This window comes from Polyodon spathula, chromosome 20 (assembly GCF_017654505.1).
Source record: "Polyodon spathula isolate WHYD16114869_AA chromosome 20, ASM1765450v1, whole genome shotgun sequence".
NCBI lineage: Eukaryota > Metazoa > Chordata > Actinopteri > Acipenseriformes > Polyodontidae > Polyodon > Polyodon spathula.
Window position 1 is genome coordinate 7,695,370 of NC_054553.1, and position 15,672 is coordinate 7,711,041.

General features: G+C 37.3%; 1 protein-coding gene across 1 annotated transcript; it reads left to right on the top strand.

The window, feature by feature from the left end:
• The first annotated feature begins 21 nt into the window (after nt 1-21).
• On the top strand, nt 22-3,498 carry LOC121295760 (cis-aconitate decarboxylase-like). Its single transcript, XM_041220779.1, has 6 exons — nt 22-128; nt 310-370; nt 555-742; nt 1,044-1,136; nt 1,948-2,153; nt 2,491-3,498. The coding sequence occupies exons 1-6, from the start codon at nt 111-113 to the stop codon at nt 3,413-3,415; spliced, it is 1,491 nt and encodes a 496-aa protein (XP_041076713.1). The 5' UTR covers nt 22-110; the 3' UTR covers nt 3,416-3,498.
• Nucleotides 3,499-15,672: the final 12,174 nt, after the last annotated feature.

A 15,672-nucleotide genomic window follows, 5' to 3' on the forward strand; every position in this document is an offset into this window, starting at 1 on the left:
GGACGATGGGTATCCCGGTATGAAAGAATATATAGAGAGGATGGAACCATGGCAAATTAACAGTTCAGTGACAGAACACTGTGATACACAACAATCTATTGAACAACATCATGCTCTCAGCACTCAAGGTAATTATTGCATTCAAACTCTTAGAAATGTGTGCATTTTATATTATTAATTTTACTTATTATAATATAATAAATATCATAAATAATATAATATTATTATTAATATATTATTATTAATATCATCATGCTATTTTCTATCATATATTGATTTTAGTTTAATTTTTTTCCTTTTTTAAATTAGTTTCAGAGAACCACAAGGCACTTTCTCTGCCTGCGACGTCTACATAAATCTGCAGTTGAAGGTAAACATTTTTTAAAAAGCTATTTAATTAAAAAAATGTTTTTAAAAAAGTGTAAATAATGTCAATTTTAAGGATTTCACACTAAAACCAATGTTGTTATTTTAGTCCATTATTGTAGAGCTGATGCTCTGAATACTAAAGTGAGGCACAGGCAGAGACTGACCTGTTGTTTGTTGCCCTGCAGTGCAGGAAAGGCCTGCCCCAGAGGAGACAGTCACCAGCAGTTTTGGAGGGTTCATCCACTCTGTGCACCCAGGCCAGCTGTCAGACACTGTGCTGCACCGCAGTAAGAGGATGATCCTGGACAGCATCGGAGTGGGGATGCTGGGAAGCAGCTCCCACGTCTTCGAGCTGGCTCTGCAGCACTGCCAGGTAATCCTTCAGCTGAGGTTTACATTGGACTATGGTACAGAGGGCACACAGTCTCCTGACTTTAGTGGCCCCAAAGGCAACAATGCTGTCCTAAAATGATGGCCAAAGAAGTGAGCCCTGGCTGTACAATTTTAAAATGAACCATTCCTTCAGTACTTACCCCATTTTTGAAAAGTTTCTCTGAATTTTTGAGGTTTGCATTGTCAAACCAGGATGATGATAATCAATCATTTATGTTGTTTGTTTCCACCTTAAAGAACGTTCAGATCCTTTAATGATCTGTGATTAACTCTCTTTGCAGCAAATGTATGCTCCAGATTACATCAGTTCAGTCTTTGGTCGAGGGGGCACAAGACTCTCTCCCAGTCTGGCAGCCTTTGTCAATGGAGTTGCGGTAAGTCTGTGTGTTTGTTGGCTGGCACTTCATATTTTAATGTCAGTTTGTTTATACAATGCTCAGTCCTTTCAAATTGTTATCCTGTAGTCCATGAAATGCGCACATTCTAGCAGCTGACGAGTTCTGCAGCTTGTGCCTGTGACTGGTCATTTCCTCATTACACTGTCAGCAAATATTTTCCATGAATACACATCTTGAAATACAGCATTCCAAAATGTAAAAAAAAAAAAAAAAAAAAATAAGAGAATAACAATGTAAATGTATTTATTAATTTAAAATTTAAAATGTAAGCATAAATTAATCCAAATCAATAGATCTTGTAATAGATGTGTTATTATTTCAACATTAAATAGTTTAAACATTTGTTTTATCTCTTGTTTTAAGCCATTGTTTGAGAAAAGCCAACAGGTGTACTTTACAGGTTACTTAGCTGGTGATTAAGGAGTAGTTCTATGAGAAAGTCAAAGGAGAAAAAGCTTGTTCTGAGGACTGAGGCTAAACTTTTTCATAATGCAGAAAATTCAAAAGTAATGTAATGCCTCAGTTGTGCTAATATAATATAATGAAACAATTGTAATTTGTTCATTATACTGGACATTTGCCCATCGGTGAGTGATTGTATTGAGGACACATTCCCTTTATCCTGTTTTTTTTTTTTAGAAAAGTGAAAGCTCAAGTTTGTATTCATGTCCTTGAGGTTTCTTTTGTAGAAAGACTGGGTACGGCCAGGCTTCCTCACAGTCAGGAATGTCAGTGGAAATGTCACACTGTACAGGCGCTTACTGTGCCCTCACTTTCTTCTTTGCAGGTCCATTCAATGGACTTCGATGATACCTGGCACCCAGCCACACACCCCTCAGGGGCGGTCCTTCCTGCCCTGCTCGCTATTGCTCAGATGTTACCTGGCAACGCCAAGCCCAGTGGGATGGACCTCCTGTTAGCCTTCAACGTAGGCATTGAGATTCAGGGCCGGCTCATGAGATTCTCCAATGAAGCACAAAACATCCCCAACAGGTGAGGAGACTGCTGCCAAACAAACTTGGCACAACACTGTAGTGCTGCCAAGAAGCAAGTGTGCCAGTGTTCTCCCAGTATGAAAGACCGTGTTTAAATTTGAAAGCAAATCTTAATCTGTTTTTATTTTTTTTTTTAGCATCAGTGATTATGTTGTTTTTATTTGAAATTATTATTACACTTTCCTAGCAAAATAACACATGTTCTTTTAGAAGGCATGATAATAAAGTTTGTCTATCTGAGTTTGTTTTTAAATCAGAATTTTAAAAGCATTAAAAGCATATGTAAAATACTCTCTCAGTTACCAGGATGGTAATGCCCGTGTTTCTCCCTTCAGGTTCCATCCCCCGACTGTAGTGGGCCCTCTGGGTAGTGCCGCTGCCTGCTCCAGTCTGCTCTCCCTGGATCGCTCACAGTGCTCAAACGCCCTGGCGATTGCTGCCTCGCTGGCAGGAGCTCCCATGGCCAATGCTGCCACTCAATCCAAGCCTCTTCATATTGGGAACGCAGCCCGACTTGGCCTAGAGGCGGCACTGCTGGCATCCCGGGGCCTTGAGGCCAGCACGCTGATCCTGGACTCGACCCCAGGCTGCGCTGGCTTTAATGCCTTCTATAATGACTACCTGCCACGGGCACTGCCCTCCCCAGTGGAACAGGATCCCCGCTTCCTGCTGGAGGACCAGGACATAGCGTTCAAGCGCTTCCCTGCACACCTGGGTATGCACTGGGTGGCAGACGCAGCATGCTCAGCGCGGGAGCTTTTGGTCAACACCATAGGTGACTTTAACCCCTCTATGATCCAGAACATCCTACTGAGAATCCCCCTCTCCAAGTATATCAACCGACCCTTCCCTGAATCCGAGCACGAGGCCCGACACTCCTTCCAGTTCAACGCCTGCACTGCTCTGCTGGACGGCGAGGTCAGTGTTCAATCGTTCAGCCCAGCCTTCCTGGACCGCCCCGAGCTGCTCAGCCTCCTGAGTAGAGTACGGGTCGAGCACCCCCAGGACAACCCTGCCAATTTCAATAAGATGTACGCAGAGGTGCTGGTGACCCTCACAACGGGCGATGTCTTTAAAGGTCGTTGTGACACCTTTTATGGACACTGGAGGAAGCCACTGAGTCGTGACAGTCTGCTGAAAAAGTTCCGGGCCAACGCTGGGGCAGTCCTGCCAGGAGAGAAGGTGGAGGCCATCATTGATGCTGTGGAGAACATAGAAGACATGCAGGACTGCTCCCACCTCACCATGCACCTGGAATGAAGTTCTTTATGACATCCTGAAGAAACTTGAAAAAAACAATATGAAATCATTGGGGAAACAATCTTTATGCCATTTATGTTTTGTTTTACATTATTATTATTATTATTATTATTATTATTATTATTATTATTATTATTATTATTTAATTAGCCATAATATATTAATATATATAATAAGAGATTGATATATATATATGAAATTGTATAATAATACAGTACTTTCATTGTTAATGGATATAAATGTATTGTATATAATGCAGATAATAAACTGGTAAAATTAACTGTTCTCTTTTGAAATCAATTTCCCATGCAAAGGTATATTTACTTTCCCCTCCTTCAGATGACATCAATAGACAAACTGCAGTGTGAGACTACAATGAGAAATCTCACATATATTCTAATTAAGGTACATACTGTATTAATTAAAGTAGAAAAAACCCAGCCCTTGAAATGTCCACACACATACAATAATGCAAAGGTAATGTAAATGAATGCTGAGTTGCTAGGATCTTCTTAAAGGGGTTGTAGCAAAATAGTGCTATCCAAACATACATTTTCATTAACAAAACATGGTATTTTGTCCTGCATTAGGTTACAGAAACTGTCCATGCCATTTTATAACCAAATATCATACTGATACAATCTACAAGAGAACTGTTAATCAAAAACATCATTTCTATTTCTGTTCCTCACCATTAGCATTGGGGAAAGCACAATAAAAGTAAAAAAGTATATGATAAGCATTATTTGTTTTTGGAAACAGACTCAGTTTAAAAAAAAAAAAAAGAGAGAGAGAATACTTGGTGGGTTTCATGAAGTCTCAGTGCAAATATTCTACTGTCAATAAAGCCACAGCTAAATCAAGATTGTGGAGGTAGTTTCATAAGAATGCAGACCTTCTCATCTCCTGTTTTCTCCTGGCAAGAAAAACGGGCCTCGTTCAGTTTATTGACTATAGCTGAATTCAACAAGAGGTTGCAATTGAACAAACTGTACCCAACACTCCTATAAAGAAACACGGAAAACATGTTTTGCAGCGGCATGAATTCAAGAAAATGTTGGAACAGTTGTGTCAATACTCATGAAAGACTGACAGCTCATTCTGTTTAATAACAGTAATAACAGTAATAAATAGCCACCATTGACTGCCAGGACTTATTCAGTGTTGCAAGTCCACATGTTGTTTAAATTATTCAGGAGGGGTCATTTCACATATTGTGAGCTACCTGCATTCGTGACCCTGTCTCTACAAGGGGTCCCCTCCTGCTTTACTTTGATACACCTGGGTGGTCCTGTCCTGCAGTTTAGTGATTTGGAAGAAACACGGCCTACACATCTAGGTAAGCAAGAACCAACAACAGTAAGACAGAGTGGAGTGGGCTACTGAGCTTATAAAATCTGTATTTTATAAAACAAAAACCAAACATAATAAAATTTAAAACTTTTCTGTAAACTTATGGGATTTATTTATTTATTTTTAATATTAGCGTTTGCAGCTAGCTTCTACCTTACCCTGAACCATCTGGGAATGTAAATAACTTGTCAGACTTCCTCAAATAAGTCTTTTCTCACCTCACAAAAGAGTTATATCCCCAGAAATCCCCCTTCTTCCATTTCTGGCTTATCCCTGAGGGATAGAGGCTGATCAGCTAAGAGTTGGAGATCCAGTTGAGTTGGTGTTGTAATTTGTGTCTAGCAGGGGAAACAGATGAATGCAGGGTATGTATTGACATGCATTCAGCAACTCCACTGTGGCAGGGCAAAAGAACCCTGCATGTAATCAGTGGGGCTGGGCAAAGCCCTGCTGGGAAATGCATTGTGGAACTGTATTATGATTTAAAAGTAATGGTTTATTGCTATTAGTGTTGCAATTGTATGATTTAAAAAGAAGTGTATTAGGTGATGTTATTATTGTATGAATTAAATGTATTGTTTGTATTGATTTAGAATGGGTGATGTTATTATTGTATGATTTAAATGTTTTGTTTGTGTTGATTTATAACAGGTGAATATTTGTTATTGTTTGGTAGCGTGGGTGGTTTTAAAGCCCCATCCCTCTAAACTCGTGCAGAATGTGGTCATCTCCGGATTGATGAAGTGTTTGCTGATCCTGAGATGGCCATGTGTATAAAAACCTGCAGCATTTGCTGACTTGGAGGGATGCTCAGGAAATAGGAGCGTGAGCGAGCAAGCAAGAGAAGGAGAAAGTATCAAAAGAAAAGAGATAATTGCTGCTTGTTTGGTGGAGATATTTGTGTTTGAGAATAGTTTTTTGTTTATTTGTCTCTGTGAGCAATATTTTTTTGTTGGCTTTTTTGATTTATTTGTGTAATAAATACACGCACCAGCGCCTCGACTTGCCATGTGTTTGTGTGTCAACTTTCTGGTGTGGGACGTTTCGAACCGTCCTGCCACATCTACTTTAAGCATTAGATTATTATAAATGTTTACCCCGTTTCAATGATAGGATCTACCTAAACTTAGCAATCTCAAAGGAATTACCTTTTTCTTTTTACATGTCATGCGTGTGATGAGTCTGGACATAAAGGATATATGACGTGAACAACAATATTAGAGCGACAGAATACAGGAATGATTTTGATTGAAGGAATCATCCACCAGCAACATATTGCAAATTTAGAAACCATCACAATCTTCTGTCAAATAAAAACCACAAATGTCACTGACCCCTTCCAACTGAAAGAGCTGCAATGACAATGCCTTGGCTGCCACACAATATGACATAAAAGTTGAGTAACATCAATAGAAATTACTGGAGGGGTGTGGCAAAGTGGTGAATACGTGCAGGTGAGTGCAGTGCAGAGTGGATAAATGTCACAGACGATGATGTACATGTGCAAGGGTGTTTATTAAATTAATTCAATGTCCAGAGCCTTATAGCAAACCTGCAAATAATAATAATGTTGGAAGTGGTACAGCGGCGTGTATCACTTCTGATTATAATCCCACGGGTTTGACCCGTAACCCAAAGTCCAGTCCTTTCACCCACACAAAACACAAAACACAGACACAATTCCGACAATGCGTGATTTTAGTGATCGTGGTGCAAAAGACAGTTCCTGTAGTGGAAACGGTGAGTGGTGATATCCGGATCGTGCTCAGTATTCTTGGTGAGAAACGACACACAAGACAAACCGTGTTAATACACAGACAAGCAGAACACTCACGGTTTGTCATATAAACAAGACGGACTCCTTCTTGGTTATTTGGCTTAACCATATGCAAAGGAACAGATCACAAAGCCACGCCCCCCTATTTATACCCCCCGCCTATGACCCCTAGGTTAACGAGTGCATCCGTTCCTCAAATTCTCAGATGCCACGCCGTTTACCGTCCGGGTCAGTGAGCTTGGGTGCCGTAGCTCCGCCCCTTTCCTAAATGACCGACTTCCACCGACCCTTCGGAATAAATTGTCTTGCCATTTGTTTAAGGGTACTCTGTTCCTTCTTTCTAGTGCCCTCACCGGTCGGGAAGGAGATCTAACACCAAGCGTCATTCGATCTCTGTCACAAGGGGAAACAAATGCAATTCCCATAATGTATTAATAGACATTTCCTTCTGAATAACCTGGGTGTGGGTAAGCTGTGCCAGAATAGTTTAAAAACTTGAATGAATTCCAGTGAAGATGAATAGTTTCTATTGAAACTTCCTGATTTAAGCTTATACTATTCTTAAACGTGACGCTCCCCCAGGCTGTGCGTTTTGTAAGTAATATATATAGAAAGTATAGATAGAAAGTCTACACCCCTTTGAACTTTTTTCACTTTTTTGTTTGTGTCAGTGCATCTGAATTTCATGTATTTAAATGAGGATTTTTTTTTCCAGCTTATCTACATACCATACACCACACTGTTAAGGGGAAAACATTTTTTATTGCAAAAAAAAAATTATATATTAAAAATACAAAACTGAAAGATCATAATTAAATAAGACTCCATCCCCTTGATATAATACTTGGTGGAAGCACCTTTGGCAGCAATTACAGCTGTGAGTCTGTTGGGATAGGTGAAGCTCTGTCAGGTTCCTTGGGGAGCGTTGATGGACAGCAATCTTCAATTTATGCCACAAATTTTGGATTGAATTTAGGTCAGGGCTCTGAATGGGCCACTCAAGGACATTTACCTTTTTGTTCCTTAGCCACTCCAGTGCAGCTTTGGCTGTGTGCTTTGGGTTGTTGTCATGCTGAAAGGTGAACTTCCGTCCCAGTTTCAGCTTTCTTGCAGAGGGCAGCAGGTTTTCCTCATGGACTTCTCTGTACTTTGCTATTCATTTTCCCTTCTATCCTGACCAGTGCCCCAGTCCCTGCCGATGAGAAACATCCCCATAGCATGATGCTGCTACCACCATGCTTCACAGGGTTGGGTTTGCGCCAAACATAACGCTTTGCATTTTGGCCAAAAAGTTCCATTTTAGTTTAGTCAGAACACAAAACTTTTTTGCCACGTGGCTACACAATCTTCTGAGTGTTTTTTTTTGTATACTTTAAACGGGATTCAAGGTGGGCTTTCTTGAGTAATGGCTTCCTTCTTGCCTCCCTATCATATAGGCCAGATTTGTGGAGTGCTTGGGATATTGTTGTCACCAGTCTTGGCCATAAAAGCCGGTAGCGCTTGTAAAGTTGCCATTAGCCTCTTGGTAGCCTCTCTGATCAGTCTCCTTCTTGCTCGGGCATCCAGTTTGGAGGGACGGCCTGATCTAGGCAGGGTCTTGGTGGTGCCATACACCTTCCACTTCTTAATAATCGTCTTGACCGTGCTCCAAGGGATATTCAAGGCCTTTGATATTTTTTTATACCCACCCCCTGATCTGTACCTTTCAACAACTTTGTCCCAGAGTTCTTTTGAAAGCGCCTTGGTGCTCATGGTTGAGTCTTTGCTTTGAAATGCACTACCCAGCAGAGGGAACCTACAGGAACTGCTGAATTTATCATGAAATCATGTGAATCACTACAATTTAACACAGGTGTAGGCCACTTAACTTGGTGTGTGATTTACACCTGAGCTAATTTAGGATTGCTATTACAAGGGGGGGTGGACACTTATTCAATCAAGCTATTTCACTTTTTTTATTTTTAATTAATTCTACACATTTCTAGAATATTTTTTTCGCTTGGACAATGTGGGGTCACATGTGTAGCTAAATTAAAAAAAAAAAAAACTATTTTAATGCATTTTAATTCATTAAGAAAATGAGTTGTTAGTATCATGGTAATGTATAACAAATTGTATGTGGAAAACTTTTCTTGCCTGTCTGAACCCCCTCTCATAAAAAATGATTGACCTCATTTAACATTTCCACGCACCTCCATTCTGAAGAGTTTACCTGGGTGCAGGTGCATCGCAATTCTTTATATATAGGAAATTAATATTATCAGAACAGAAACAACAAACAAATGCACTGATTACTGGAATATACTTGTGCTGAGTACAGTTTACATTGCCTCTGTAAGTTTATGATGAGATGCATTCAGGGGGGAAGGACACATACAGGTGAAGGCATGCAGGACTCTCCATTACTCTTCTTTTACAGTATTTCCTCACACACCCTTCTAGTATTACATACGTGCTGACCTGCTACAGTCTCTGCCTGATTCCAAAATCCCCTTTCTAGACACTTGCTATTTCCTGAACTGGATCAATAGTGGTGTTCATTTTCTCTTAAGTAAAAAGCCTGTTAAGTAAAAATTCCCCACAGACATTTCCCTTACTCACCCTTTCTCTCATTATCACCACTTCATTACACTTGTATTCATTTGTTATCCTTCCTTTTCTTTCAATTTGCATCATAAGTGTATTATTTATTTACTTATTTTAGTTTTTCTTTCTTTTAAGCTTTATGCACTTCACACTTTGCTCCACAAACTAGACGCCCCTCTTAGATCATTTGTGCATCGTGATTGGGGGGGGCTTGTTTAATCTTCTGTTTTAAAAAGCCACCAGGATGTAATGACTGAAATTATTTAATTTGTAAAGTGAATCTAAGCAACAAAGAGATGATTAACGCTCTTGTTTATATTGTATTGCGGGGTCTATTTTAAAAATGTAAATCTAGACTTTTCATGACTTTGTCACACTGTATTTGTAATGTTAAATCTGTAAGTAAATCCCAGCTGGGTTAACACTGAGTTAAAGAGCAGGGGTATTTACATACATCACTCTTTAGATCTTTGAAATAGACTCCTGTGTGTGTTTTGTCTTATTCGCTATTTCTTTTTCTGCTGTGATCATTGTGTATTTATCAGGCTTACAAACTGATGTTTCTCAAAAACCTCAAAAAACCTGAATTTCTGATCTGAGTTTTACCCTATGGACTAGAGGGATCTTTATTTGAGTTTAATGCCCTTTTTGAAGAGTTTTAAAGAAAGATCGCAAAACTTCTATTTTTAGACTAGGATGCCAGCATTAGTGTTGCCAGGGGCCTAAATATCATCATTACATAACAACACAATGCAACCCATATTACCAGTAAAGCAAGAAAAAGTGGGATTTCCGAAAGTGCATAAAGTTTCCCTTTAGTGTCATATAAAACATGTAAATATATAATGTCTCAAAAAAAAAAAAAAACTTAAAGGAAGTTGAATTAGGTGTCAATAGGTGAAGATGATGTCATATAGACAGCCTAGCTAGTGACACACTTATTGCCTCCTAAGCAAGTCAATGATTTTCTTTTGTTTTCTATTTTTAAAGTTAAATGGTAGATTAAACTAATCAGACAGGTGTTATGCAACGGTTAACCGTAAATCCATATTACAAACACCAACATACTCGTTTTTTTTTTTTTTTTAAACAGTAATACTTTAGTTTCTTGGTGAACAAACCTCTAAGATTTCAAAGTTCCTCAACCATGAGGATTTTTTTTTTTTTCGACTGATCGATCATACAGCTTAGTGCTATTATGATCTTACAGGAGCAACAGGTTCTGGATGTAGGGGAAATGTTCAATCTGTAACAAAACCGCAAATGTGACTGTTCCTACTCATCAGCTATAAAGCTGCTTTTATAGGTACACATGTCAATGCTGTTCAAATGATATAAAAACATGTCATTGTAACAGTATCAACATGTGAGCACCAGAAGAACAATTAATGCCCACAATAATCTATAGCAAGGTAATTGTCTTGCTGCAAGGACCTGCATTTTCCTGACACAAGGAAGTTGACTAGCTGGAAAAAGGTACTTTTACCCAGAAGTTATAAATGAATGACTTCATTTGTAATGCAAATATTTATGTGCTAAATGCAAACTCAGGTGTTGTCTTTTTATTGTCCAATAAAACTCTGGTAAATAGTAAAATGTTATCAGCAAAATGGCATTGTGTTTTTTTTTGTTTTGTTTTTTATCTACAGCTATGGCTAAATGTTTTGCATAACCCTATAGAATTAACTAATTTTGCTTCATAAAGTCAAATCAAACCTGGTCAATAATGTTAATAGACTTTTCTCCCCTGTCTATCTTGGGTGCTGGTGCATCAGAGAGAAATACAATCATATTTCATACACTTCCTAATATAGGGACATGCATTTATTTATTCAGCTTACTGACATGAAATGAATATTATCAAAAGAGATACAACAAACTAAATGTAATGATTTACTGAAATATACTGTACAAAGTGTTAAATACAGTTTACATTGCCTTGGTAAGCTTATGAGTAAATGGTCAGATGTATTTATGAAAATTCAGGGGAAAGTAAAAACAACAGCTAGAATTAAAAGAGTATCTGTAGATATTAACACACCCAGTGAAGGCATGCAGGACTCTCCATTGCGTGCTTCCCTGCTACAATCTCTACCTGTAATGATGTTTTCTGAATTTAAAAAAATCCCCTTTTTAGACCCTTGCCATTTCCTGGACTGGACCCACAAGTCTGACAGAGATTTTTGAATGCCGACTTTCCTCCTCGTGCACATTTTTTCTTAAGTAAAGAGCCTGTTGACCATTTGGAAAATAAACAAAAAAAAATAAAAAAATAAAAAAATCCCCACAGACATTTCCCTTACTCACCCTTTCTCTCACTATCACCACTTCATTACACTTGTATTTATTTGTCATCCTTCCTTTTCTTTCAATCTGCATCATATGTTTGTTATTTATTTACTTATTTTAGTTTAGGTTTCCTTTAAACTTTATGCACTTCACACTTTGCTCCACAAACTAGAAGCCCCTCTTAGATCATTTGTGCATCGTGATTGGGGGGGGGCTTGTTTAATCTTCTGTTTTAAAAAGCAACCAGGATGTAATGACTGAAATTATTTAATTTGTAAAGTGAATCTAAGCAACAAAGAGAATACATGATTAACGCTCTTGTTTATATCGTATTACGGGGTCTATTTTAAAAATGTAAATCTAGACTTTTCATGACTTTGTCACACTGTATTTGTAATGTTAATACGGTAAGTAAATCCCAGCTGGGTTAACACTGAGTTAAAGAGCAGGGGTATTTACATATGTCACTCTTTAGATCTTTGAAATAGACTCCTGTGTTTGTTTTGTCTTATTCGCTACTTCTTTTTCTGCTGTGATCATTGTGTATTTATCAGGCTTACTAACTGATGTTTCTCAAAAACCTCAAAAAAACTGAATTTTTGCTAAATGCAAATTCAGGTGTTGTCTTTTTATTATCATATAAAACGCTGGTAAATAGTAAAAGGTTATCAGTAAAATGCAAAACTTTTAGCCATAGCCGTAGATAAAAAAAATAAACAAAACTACAATGCCATTTTACTGATAACCTTTTACTATTTACCAGCGTTTTATTTGATAATAAAAAGACAACACCTGAGTTTGCATTTAGCACATAAATATTTGCATTACAAATGAAGTCATTCATTTATAACTTCTGGGTAAAAGTACCTTTTTCCAGCTAGTCAACTTCCTTGTGTCAGGAAAATGCAGGTCCTTGCAGCAAGACAATTACCTTGCTATAGATTATTGTGGGCATTAATTGTTCTTCTGGTGCTCACATGTTGATACTGTTACAATGACATGTTTTTATATCATTTGAACAGCATTGACATGTGTACCTATAAAAGCAGCTTTATAGCTGATGTGTAGGAACAGTCACATTTGCGGTTTTGTTACAGATTGAACATTTCCCCTACATCCAGAACCTGTTGCTCCTGTAAGATCATAATAGCACTAAGCTGTATGATCGATCAGTCGAAAAAAAAAAAAAAATCCTCATGGTTGAGGAACTTTGAAATCTTAGAGGTTTGTTCACCAAGAAACTAAAGTATTACTGTTTTAAAAAAAAAAAAAAACGAGTATGTTGGTGTTTGTAATATGGATTTACGGTTAACCGTTGCATAACACCTGTCTGATTAGTTTAATCTACCATTTAACTTTAAAAATAGAAAACAAAAGAAAATCATTAACTTGCTTAGGAGGCAATAAGTGTGTCACTAGCTAGGCTGTCTATATGACATCATTTTCACCTATTGACACCTAATTCAACTTCCTTTAAGTTATGTAATGATGATATTTAGGCCCCTGGCAACACTAATGCTGGCATTTTAGTTTAAAATAGAAGTTTTGCTATCTTTCTTTAAAACTCTTCAAAAAGGGCACTAAACTCAAATAAAGATCCCTCTAGTCCATAGGGTAAAACTCAGATCAGAAATTCAGGTTTTTTGAGGTTTTTGAGAAACATGAGTTAGTAAGCCTGATAAATACATAATGATCACAGCAGAAAAAGCAATAGCAAGTGAGACAAAACACACACAGGAGTCTATTTCAATGGTCTAAGAGTGATGTATGTAAATACCCCTGCTCTTTAATTCAGTGTTAACCCAGCTGAAATTAAATCATTTCAGTCATTACATCCTGGTGGCTTTTTAAAGTAGAAGATTAAACAAGCCCTCCCCAATCTAGGTGCACAAATGATTACTTGAATATATATATATATATATATATATATATATATATATATATATAGAGAGAGAGAGAGAGAGAGAGAGAGAGAGAGAGAGAGAGAGAGAGAGAGAGAGAGAGAGAGAGAGAGGCATGCCTACTCACTGGTACGTACGGAAGTGACCATACCAGACATGAAGGGGGACTTTCGTAAAGTAGTATTTTGAATGGCTCCGTAAACATTTGACATGACTTTGTGAAACATTTCATATAAGGTCATTAGTGATGTAAACAAACAATAGTAATCTCTTATGAAATATATATATATATATATATATATATATATATATATATATATATATATATGTATTCTAGGTGATGCAAAAAAGTTTTGGCCATAGATGTCAGGTATCATTTTATAAAAAAAGGAAATTAAGAATTAAGAAAGAAATTAAGAATGAAAACACAATAAACAATATGCTTTTTCTACATTGTGTCTGGTTCTTTCAAATTAAATACCCTATTTACCAGATAGTCGGGCTATTCGTGTTATTCGTGTTCCAGCACATAACAAGAATGAAAGAGCTAATGAAATAACAGTATGGGGTTAATTGCAGCTACAACTATACCACCATTCTTACATGTTCTGTGATATAGACGCCTTATCAGTGGAAGCACTGTTTATGTTTTTTTTTTTTTTTTTTTAAATGATACCTTTATTTTTATTACTTTATTTTGTATTCAGTTTGAAATGCTCAATGTGAATGTTGCCTCACCACTACCACCAAACCCATGATCAGGAGGAACTTCCATGCCCAATGGGGGAAACGGTTTCTACAAACCTCCTCAAAGTAGGGAGCAACTATTGCTTGAAAAAATCTGCAGTATAAATGGCAGAACCTCAAAAAGACAAAGAAACAGCACTGAGTAGTCCAAGTTTCCAATAAAATAAGTAGCTGGAAAAGTAAACACGTAGCCATGAAGTCTCACATACCAGAAACAGAAGGTTCCCAAAACAGCAAAGTCTGGCCACTACACAGTTCAATTGGGCTCTTCAGTTCAGACCACTCATACTGCATGCATATGGTAATGACACTTAAAACTACTTACAACAATTGAACACATCACAGTAAGGGGATTCTATTGTCCATTAGTGCTAATTTAGGTCTTTAAAACCAACTGTTTTTTTTTTGTTTTTTTTCATTAAAAATCTTTTCTATTGAATATAACCTAGTAAAATGTAATGCAATGCAAATCTAATACAGTGCTTGCATTATTCACCCAAATGTTTTGCTTCAGCTGAGGCTTACGTTAGCTTAACAGTTAAGTACAGTAACAACTAGATTAACATGAAAACACCACAAGGCAGAGTAATAACTCAAAGTTAAATCAAAGTAATCAGATATTTCAGTAATTGCTTTCTTCCTAATCAGACAAGGAATTTATAATACAGTATGTAAATGGTGTTCCTGGAGTTCAAAATCTGACCATTTCCATTCTAAGAGATTTATTGCTGTATTCCCTAAGATTTCTTTTTTGTTATGGCAGTGAATGTACCGAATATGCGGAATGAGGAGAAAAGATGGAGCTAATCCAAGCACATATGTTATAGCAGAATTTCATGTAATTCATATCACTTTTTTTTTGCTGAGAAGTATATTAGTCCTGCCTTGTATTACGTGAAATCAGATAACTCGACTGACAGTTTACTGTACATAACTTAATACAACAACACTAACAGTTGTATTAGGTATGCAGTATAGCAAACCGCAATTCTACCTCACATATTCAAGTAAAATGATTACAATTCTGAAAAAGTGACATGGATGCTAGATGCTGGGCTGTAAACTAAACAAGAATCATTTGGTTGTGAAGCAACTGAAGTCATAGAAAACCTTTGTCATCCACACACTATGAGTTGTCCTCCACCTACAGGTCATGGATGGGAATCTTGGTTATCTACTTTTTTGAAACCCAAAGAAGCAATGAAGAATAGATCTGTTTCTAGGCTGTTGAAATGCCCTCTATAACATGTCTGCAGCACCTAAATTACGTATTCATATCTTTGTGGTTTCTTCTCAAGCCATGTGTTATGTTCTAAACCCATAAATATATACAGATTTAAAAAAAAAAATTCAATTGCAATTCCACACTGAAGCAAAATATACCCTAGAGTGTTTTTACCACTGCCCATGTTGTCTTACGTGATTGGTATAATACTTCAAGTTGTATTTTCCTTTCTGCAAATATGGCGTTTTTTTAGTAAAGACATTTATTTATCTGGAACGTGCTTCATCTAATCTCATGGAACATCTTTCCTAAAGTGTTTTCCAGAAATATGTTATTTATAAAACTCATTGGTAAATGGCATTGGCACACACCCACACTT

What these genes read in the sequence shown, in the direction of transcription:
- LOC121295760 (XM_041220779.1), top strand. An exon ending in TGGCTCTGCAGCACTGCCAG is followed by an intron (nt 743 to 1,043) that starts GTAATCCTTCAG and finishes CTCTCTTTGCAG; the next exon opens with CAAATGTATGCTCCAGATTA. An exon ending in GCACAAAACATCCCCAACAG is followed by an intron (nt 2,154 to 2,490) that starts GTGAGGAGACTG and finishes TTCTCCCTTCAG; the next exon opens with GTTCCATCCCCCGACTGTAG.